The 9,882-nt window shown below is 35.9% G+C and overlaps 1 protein-coding gene across 2 annotated transcripts; it reads left to right on the top strand.

Moving 5' to 3' along the window:
* The first annotated feature begins 1,370 nt into the window (after positions 1–1,370).
* rpain (RPA interacting protein) lies at positions 1,371–8,191 on the top strand. Of its 2 annotated transcripts, none has more exons than XM_062959383.1 (7): positions 1,371–1,529; positions 3,475–3,624; positions 3,971–4,031; positions 5,302–5,422; positions 6,353–6,416; positions 6,526–6,660; positions 7,928–8,191. In XM_062959383.1, exons 1-7 carry the CDS (start codon positions 1,434–1,436, stop codon positions 7,955–7,957), a joined length of 657 nt encoding a protein of 218 aa, XP_062815453.1. In that variant the 5' UTR covers positions 1,371–1,433; the 3' UTR covers positions 7,958–8,191. The 2 variants fall into 2 exon arrangements, with proteins under 2 accessions (XP_062815453.1, XP_062815452.1); XM_062959382.1 differs by having other exon boundaries at positions 6,526–6,734.
* Positions 8,192–9,882: the final 1,691 nt, after the last annotated feature.

Here is a 9,882-nt window from a genome sequence, read left to right as displayed (position 1 = left end):
TTTAAAATATTTTTTCTTTATTCTATTTTTTTATTTTTTTTATTTCTCCTCCTTTTCTATTTTTCTTAACTTTCCTATAAATATTGCTCCCCCTCTTTCGATGTATAAGTTGTTTGAAAATTTTCAATCAAAATTATTTTTTAAAAAAATTTAAAAAATTACAATAAAAATTAAAATATACATTAAAAACCTACATAATTATACATTTAAATATACATTTAAGGTGCTTTTCATGTCCAGGTGGGGGTCTGTCAGTGAGTCATATATTCATATCGCGATTCTACTGCTATTATTATTATTAATAGCATATAATATTAATAGCACATATAATAATAATTATAATTAGCAACATTTAAATCCTGCCTTTCTCACCCCAAAGGGGACTCAGGGTGGGTTACAAGTTATATATACAGACAATATATTATATTATTAGTATAGCACAATATAAGCACTATATAAGCATTATATATTATTATATTGTATGATAGTATTATATTGCAATACAGTAGAGTCTCACTTATCCAACATAAACGGGCCGGCAGAAGCTTGGATAAGCGGAAATCTTGGATAATAAAGAGAGATTAAGGAAAAGCCTATTAAACATCAAATTAGGTTATGATTTTACAAATTAAGCACCAAAACATCATGTTATACAACAAATTTGACAGAAAAAGTAGTTCAATGCGCAGTAATGTTATGTTGTAATTACTGTATTTACGAATTTATCACCAAAATATCACGATATATTGAAAACATTGACTACAAAAATGGCTTGGATAATCCAGAAGCTTGGCTAAGCGAGGCTTGGATTAGTGAGACTCTACTGTAATAAGTATAATAATAATAATAATAATAATAATAATAATTAGTGACATTTATGTCCTGCCTTTCTCACCCCGAAGGGGACTCAGGGTGGCTTACAAGTTATATATACATACAATATATTATATTAGTATAGCACAATATAAGCACTATATAAGCATTATATATTATTATATTGTACTACAGTACTATATTGCAATATTATTAGTAATATTGCATGTAATATAAATACACAATTATAATAGTGTATTATTATTATTACATTGTATTACGTCATATTATTATCAATATATGTAAATACAATATATTATATATTTATACACATAATAATAGTGGGAGTTATAGTTCACCTGTAGTCTCTGAACCTCACCAATGATGGATCTGGACCAAACTTGGCACATAGACTCAACATGGCCAAATGTGAATATCGGGGGAGTTTTGGGAGGATTGGCCCAAGATTTTTTTGGGAATTGTAGTCCACCCACATCCTTAACACAGGAGGAGGCAGGGAGGGGCCTTATTCAACTCTCCTTCCTATCCGGGGAGGGAGGGGCTGCCTTGGCCGGAGGGACTACATTCCCCGTCGTGCTTTGCGGGCCCGCGGGACCCGGATGAGGAGGCGGAGGATGGAGGCCGCTCCGCTCCGGCGCCACCGGGGTCTCTACAAGGGAGCCGCCCGCCCGCCCTGGAAGGACGCCTTCCGCCAGGTCAGGATACGAGGAGGGCGCTGGGACCCCGCGGAAGCCGGCCTCTCTCTCTCAGACTTCGCAGCCGAGATGCCGCTTTCGAGCCTTCCAGCCGCCGGTGTCTTAAAGAAAGCGCCCGCCGGGTCCTACTGCGCGCCGGGTTAGGAAAAAAAATCTACACCAGGCCTGGGCCTATTTGGGCCTTCTCTTGAGGTGTTTTGGACTACAATTCCCAGCATTCCTCACATCCTCAGGCCCCTTCCTTTTCAAGGGGCCTGAGGATGTGAGGAATGCTGGGAATTGTAGTCCAAAACACCTCAAGAGAAGGCCCAAATAGGCCCAGGCCTGGTGTAGATAAATCCTTCTAATCGTTTACATCTATTCCTATTTTAACCCTTGATCCAAACTTTTGAGTCAATAGTAAGTATAATAATAACATGTAATAATAATAATAATAATGACATTAATACATTATAATTATTTATATTATTATCTTGTAATGGACCATATTATGCAGATACATATATATAATAATAAAGGTAACAATAATACATTATAAATATTTTAATTATTATCTTGGACCGATAGATATAGATATAATAAAATGTAATAATAATAATACATAACAATAATTTTTATTATTATCATGTAATGGACCGATATATATATATATATATATATATATATATATATATACACACACACACACACACATACAGTAGAGTCTCACTTATCTAACATAAACGGGCCGGCAGAATGTTGGATAAGTGAATATGTTGGATAATAAGGAGGCATTAAGGAAAAGCCTATTAAACATCAAATTAGGTTATGATTTTACAAATGAAGCACCAAAACATCATGTTAGACAACAAATTTGGCAGAAAAAGTAGTTCAATACGCAGTAATGTTATGTTGTAGTTACTGTATTTACGAATTTAGCACCAAAATATTACGATATATTGCAAACATTGACTACAAAAATGCGTTGGATAATCCAGAACATTGGATAAGCGAGTGTTGGATAAGTGAGACTCTACTGTATACATATACACAGATACAGATATATACTAATAAAGAAAGGTAATAACCATAATACATTATAAATATTTTTATTATTATCTTGGACCGATAGATATAGGTATAATAAAATGTAACAATAATAATACATTATAATTATTTTTATTATTCTCTTGTAATGGACCGATATATCCATATATATATATATATATATATACAGTATACATATAAACAGATACAGATACATATATATAATAATAAAGAAAGGTAATAATAATACATTATTATTTTTATTATTATCTTGTAATGGACCGATATATTCATATATATAAATATATATATATATATACATACATACAGTATACATATAAACAGATACAGATACATATATATAATAATAAAGAAAGGTAATAATAATACATTATTATTTTTATTATTATCTTGTAATAGACTGATATATATATATATATATATACACACACAGATACATATATATATATATATATAATACTAATAATACTAATAATAATAATACATTATAATTATTTTTGTTATTATCTTGTAATGGACTGAATAATAAAGGTAATAATAATAATAATACATTATAATTATTTTTATTATGATCTTGGACCGATATATATATATATATATATATATATATATATATATATAGCCATGTCCAAATTCCATTCCTAATTTCATAAAGCCGATCTTTAAACATTATACTTATTTTTATTTTTATCTTGGATCGATATGTTGTAAAGCAATTATTTTGGGTTGGAAAGATTTGCCGTTTACAAGAAACGTTGCCTGGGGGACGCCCGACTGTATTTTACTCAGTCTTCGAAGAGGCTCTTTCTGTGTTATTACTATTATGTGTATTACTATAATAATAATAATAATAATAATAATAATAATAATAATAATAATAATAATATTTTGTCCCCAGCGCTGTGTCGAGAGGCTGAAAAACAGCAGGGCTCGGCTGCTGGAAAGATACCGAAAAGTGGGAGACAATGCCTCTTCTGTGGAAGAAAAAGAGGCCCTTTTGGTGCAAGAAGTGATGGAGGTAGAATGGAAAGCAGAAGCCTTTGCAGAGGTTCGTGCCACACTTTCGGAAGGACCCAAGAGGCCATCTAGCCCAACCTTATTCTGCGAGGCAGGAAGACAGAATTACAATTATTATTATTATTATTATTATTATTATTATTATTATTATTATTATTCTCCTAGAGTTGGAAGGGACCCCAAGGGGCCATCCAGTCCAACCCTGCCAGGCAGGAATATACAATTACTATATTATTGTTATTATTATTATTATTATTATTATTGACACAAAGACATAGAAGGCGCCACCCGATCCCATCCAATAGAAGGCCATCCGGACTCTTGTTGACCTGCGCCTCCCTTCCATCCACAGCCAACTTGCAGTGCTTCCCTTCCAGGCGCTGGAAGACTCTGAGCTGGCTGTCCTGGAGGAGATCCAACGGGAGCTGATCTGGCAAGGTACTCTCCTTCCTTCCTTCCTTCCTTCCTTCCTTCCTTCCTCCCTCCCTCCCTCCCTCCCTCCCTCCCTCCCTCCCTCCCTCCCTCTCTCCATCTCCCCCTACTCCCTCCTTCTTTCCTTCCTTCTTTCCCTCCTGCTTTTCTTCTTCCTTCTTCCTTCCCTCCTTCCCTCTTTCCTTTCTTCCTTCTTCTTTCCTTTCTTTCCTTTTTTCTTTCTTCCTTTCCTTCCTTCCTTTCTTCCTCCCTCCCTTCCTTCTTTCCACCCTTTCCTTCTTTCGTTTCCTTCCTTCTTTCCTTCCTTCCTTTACTTCTTTTCTTCCTTCTTTCCTTCGTTAGTTCATGCTTCCCTCCTTTCCTTCTTTCCTTTCCTTCCCTTGTTCCTTCTTTCTTTCTTTCCTTCCTTCCTTTACTTCTTTTCTTCCTTCTTTCCTTCATTCCTTCATCCTTCTCTCCTTTCCTACTTTCCCTTCCTTCCTTCCTTCCTTCTTTCTTACTTTCCTTTACTTCTGTTCTTCCTTGTCCTTCCTTCCTTTCTCTCTCCCTTCCTTCTTTCCATCCTTTCGCCTTCTTTCCTTCCTTTTTTCTTTCCTTCTTTCCTTTACTTCTTTTCTTCCTTCATCCTTTCCTCCCTCCCTCCCTCCGTTTCCTTCCTTTGTTCCTTCTTTCTTTTCTCCCTTCTTCACTTCCTCCATCCTTTCTTTCATGCCTACCTATCTTCCTTCCTCCTTTCCTCCCTTCTTCCCTCCCTTCTTTCTTTCATTCCTACCTTCCTTCCTTCTTTCCTTTCTTCCTCCCGTTCTCTCTCCCTTCCTTCTTTCCATCCTTTCGCCTTTCTTCCTTTTTTTTCTTTCCTTCCTTCCTTTCTTTTCTTACTTCTTTCCTTCGTTCCTTCTTCCATCCTTTCTTTCATGCCTACCTATCTTCCTTCCTCCTTTCCTCCCTTCTTCCGTCCCTTCTTTCTTTCATTCCTACCTACCTTCCTTCCTTCTTTCCTTTCTTCCTCCCGTTCTCTCTCCCTTCCTTCTTTCCATCATTTCGCCTTCCTTCCTTTTTTTCTTTCCTTCTTTCCTTTACTTCTTTTCTTCTTTCTTTTCTTTCCTCCCTTCTTCCCTCCCTCCATCCCTTCTTTCTTTCCTTCCTGCCTACCTATCTTCCTTCCTCCTCTCCTCCCTTCTTTCTTTCATTCCTACCTTCCTTCTTTCCTTCTTTCCTTCCTTCCTTCCTTCCTCCATGCCTGCTTCCCAACCGCTTTTCTCTCCTTCTCCTTCAGAGCGACAACGGGCTGCCCTGGAGGAGTACGAGCAGAGCCTGCGCTTCGATGAGGAGAGCCTGAAGGCCGCGCTGCAGGGCCTGGAGGAAGAGCCAAGCGTCCTCTGCCCCATTTGCAGGAGGTCAGGCCCTCTGTCAGGAGGGTTTGGGTTGTGTCTCCCTTTATAACAGAGCATGCGACTGGGTGGGGTCCTTTCCAACTCTAGGGTAGTAATAACAATAACAATAAAGTAATTCCATCTTCCTGCCTGGCGGGCGGGGTTTGGACCGAACTCTAGGATAAATAATAATAATAATAATAATATTTATTTATTTATTTATTAGCGACATTTATATCCCGCCCTTCTCACCCCGAAGGAGACTCAGGGCGGCTTACAAGTCATATGTACATACAATATATTATATTATTTGTATAGCACAATACAAGCATTATATACAGTAGAGTCTCGCTTATCCAACATAAATGGGCCGCCAGAATGTTGGATAAGCGAATATGTTTCCTTAATAAGGAGAGATTAAGGAAAAGCCTATTAAACACCAAATTAGGTTAGGATTTTACAAATGAAGCACCAAAACATCATGTTATACAACAAATTTGACAGAAAAAACAGTTCAATACACAGTAAAGCTATGTAGTAATTACTGTATTTACGAATTTAGCACCAAAATATGATATATTGAAAACGTTGGATTATTCAGAATGTTGGATAAGCGAGTGTTGGATAAGTGAGACTCTACTGTAATTCTATCTTCCTGCCTGGCAGAAGGAGGTTGGACTCAATGGTCTTTGGGGTCTCTCCCATATCTATGAGTCTAATAATACCACCATAATAATAATAGTAATTATTATTATTATTATTATTTTTGGATGAAACTCTACTGTAATTCTATCTTCCTGCCTAGCAGAAGGGGAGTGGGCTAGGTGACCTATGGGGATCCCTTCTAACCCTTGGATTCTGTGGTATAGACTTTTTCTCAGAGAGAATAAGCATAAAGCTCTGCTTCTTTTGGTTTCCATCAGATTCTAGTTTAACCTGGGTCTTGTTTCCTAGGCACTCGCTTGGCGTGACGAGCCGCTCAGTGGCGTGTCCATGTGGGCTGCACATTGCCACACAGGTAAGCTGACCTGCGGCTTAGTCTCAAAGCCATAGCCGTGGAATCACATTGGCCTTATCTGCTGCTGCGTCACAGAATCAGCTGGATAAAGATTCCTGCTCTCTTTTAGGAGATGACTGAAGACAGACTCCGCTCGCTGCTGGGCGAGGCCATGATGGAACACAACCAGCACTGTCGTGGCAGCCCCGAATTTGCCATTACGAGCGGGATGGAAGGAGAGGCCACGCTACTCATGAGCTGCAAGGTGTGCAATGCTCAGATGCAGCCACAAGGAGGCAGTGTATAGATAGAAAGGATTAGCTATTGGATTCTAGGGATGTATGTATGCAATGCTCAGATTTATTTTATTTATTTTATTTATACTTATTTATAATTTTATTTATACTTATTTATATTTGTTTATAATAGTGTATTATTATTATTATTATTATTAAATTGTATTACATCATAATATTATTATCAATATTTATTATTATTAGCGACATTTATATCCCACCCTTCTCACCCCGGAGGGGACTCAGGGCAGCTTACAAGTTATATATACATACAATCTATTATATTATTAGTATAGTACAATATAAGCACTATATAAGCATTATATATTATTATATTGTACTATATGACTGTATTGCAATATTATTAGTAACATTACATGAAATATAAATAGACAATTATAATAGTGTATTATTATTATATTGTATTACAGTATTTGTCCGCTGCCCTGGCATCAGGGCAGCGGACAAAACAACAAAACTACAGGCCCCCCAACCTCGAAATTTGACAACACAATCCATCATCCACGCCTCTAGGTTGATACAACAAAAAGAAAAGAAAAATAAAGTCCTAATTAGAGAGAGAGGAATAATTGCTTTTATCCCATTGCTGCCAGTTAGAAGGCTAAGCTCCTCCAACTTGGTCTCCTAGCAACCCAATAAAAAATAATAAAAAACACAAAACAATTGATACAATAAAATACTATAATAACAGAAAATAACTAAAAATAATACAAGAAAATAATAAAATATAATAAATAAAAATACAACCTACAATAAAATTAATTAAAAAATGCAAATAACGTCAAATAAAAATTACACAACAATTTTTAACCAATACCACCACCACTTTGCCACAGCAACGCGTGGCCGGGCACAGCTAGTCTATATATATAAAAGAGTGATGGCATCAGGGCAGCGGACAAAACAACAAAACTACAGCCCCCCCCCCCCAACCTCGAAATTTGACAACACAACCCCTCATCCACGGCTCTAGGTTGATACAACAAAAAGAAAAGAAAAATAAAGTCCTAATTAGAGGGAGAGGAATAATTCTTTTTATCCAACTGCTTTTAGTAGTCATTGTTTTTGTATGTAAATGTTGCAATGTTTTGGTGCTAAATTCATAAATACAGTAATTACTACATAACATTACTGTGTATTTTGATGCTCATTTGTTTTTGAATTTGATAGGAGAGTTGGGTAAAAAGTATTTATTATTATTAATATTATTTCTAGGTTTGTGATTCCTGGGCTGTCGTTTTATGATCTTAATGGGCGACTCCATCAATGCCGTCGTCTTCCAAGAATCACTGTGTTGATGAACGTATGTGTGAGAACTGCACAATGTGTATAACCATAAAGAGCACTTGGAGGTTGTGTTGTTATATGGAACGATGCTGGGTTGTTTGTTTGTTTTGTTCTGCTGTCAGATAGAGTTTTGCTTTTAAGTCAAGATTTGGGCATGGGGCACAAGGATATCATTAAAAGCTATGGAAAGACTCCTGAAAAATCATGCTAGAGCTTATTTCTGGGGTCAGTCTTGTTTTCATGGAAACTGGGAAGGGCTTATATTCCGAGCATCCTCAAAAACATGTAATATTCACAGGCATTCATGTCATGGCACACAGGGTACACAGTTGTTAAATCAAAGAACCATGTCTTTAGACTGCCAAGGGTAAAGACATGCTAGTACAAAAATATATTCGTGATTGACAAGAGTTGTACTTGACCTACATCCAGAGATTATTGTGAACCCAAGCAACAATAGAGCTGGACCAAACTTACCACGGATGATGGGACTTGTAGTACCTTCACGGATACGGTGACCCCCACCGACAGTGGACTGGGACCAAACTTGGCACAGAGAAGCCCTGTGACCAACTGAACATATTGCAGGAGTTAGGAATGAACCTTTGGAGAAAGAAATTATAATGAAGCAGTGCAATTCCCACTGTGGCAAAGGACTGCACTTTGGAGCCAAGGAGTCCTGGCAGCTTTATTGAAGGGGCAGAATATTAAGGGGGTGCAATTTCCGATGTGCCCACTGGAGGGCAACAAAGGGCACTTATATTAGAAATAGGGGCAATTTAATACAGGGTAATAATGAAATGTAAAGAGACACAACATGTATAAACCCCTTTCATTTACAATAAAAAAACCTATTTGTAAGATAATAACATGCATTTCTAAGAGTTTAGTCACTTCAAATATATGTACACATATACGGTATATGCATGCGTACACATATAAGTAGATACTCTGTGTGTGTGTGTGTGTGTGTGTATATATATATATATATATATATATATATATATATATATATAATTATTATTATTATTACATTTATATCCCGCTCTTCTCACCCCGAAGGGGACTCAGAGCGGCTTACAAATCAAATGTACATACAATATATTATTAGCACAGCACAATATAAGCATGAAATTACTATGGTGTACTATATCATTATATGGTAATATTATTAGTAATATTACATTTAATATATATAATAAATATTATATTGTATTATTAGTAGTATAATATTGTATTACATATACAGCTATGCATGTGTTCACATAAATATATGTGTAGGCATATATTTATGTACATATATGCATATGTGCATATATGTGTGAAGGTGTGTATATATACACATACATGTGTAGGTATATGATCATATACATACAGAATATGCATGTGTACATATATACTGTACACACATACGCATATATTTGTAAGTATATATGTGTGCATATAAATGCATATGTGCATATGTACATATATATGTAGTTATATGTGCCTATACATATATGCATGTGTACACATGAACACATGAACAAATAGGTAGCTACATATACATATGTGCATATACATCTATGCATATGTACATATAAAATTAAAAATATATGAAATATATGTCCATATATACAGTAGAGTCTCACTTATCCAACATAAATGGGCTGGCAGAACATTGGATAAGCGAATATGTTGGATAATAAAGAGAGATTAAGGAAAAGCCTATTAAACATCAAATTAGGTTATGATTTTAAAAATTAAGCACCAAAACATCATGTTATACAACAAGTTTGACAGAAAAAGTAGTTCAATATGTAGTAATGCTATGTAGCAATTACTGTATTTACGAATTTAGCACCAAAATATCACGATGTATTGAAAACATTGACTACAAAAAT

The sequence above is a fragment of the Anolis carolinensis genome, unplaced genomic scaffold (assembly GCF_035594765.1).
Source record: "Anolis carolinensis isolate JA03-04 unplaced genomic scaffold, rAnoCar3.1.pri scaffold_7, whole genome shotgun sequence".
In the NCBI taxonomy this organism is placed as follows: Eukaryota; Metazoa; Chordata; class Lepidosauria; order Squamata; family Dactyloidae; genus Anolis; species Anolis carolinensis.
Note: the sequence above shows the minus strand (reverse complement) of the source record. Positions and strands in the feature narration are given on the sequence as shown.

Coding starts and splice junctions, on each gene's coding strand:
- rpain (XM_062959382.1), top strand. CDS start 1,434: ATGAGGAGGCGGAGGATGGAGGCCGCTCCGCTCCGGCGCCACCGGGGT. Junction 4,032..5,301: donor ACGGGAGCTGATCTGGCAAG/GTACTCTCCTTC, acceptor CTTCTCCTTCAG/AGCGACAACGGGCTGCCCTG. Junction 6,417..6,525: donor GGCTGCACATTGCCACACAG/GTAAGCTGACCT, acceptor GCTCTCTTTTAG/GAGATGACTGAAGACAGACT.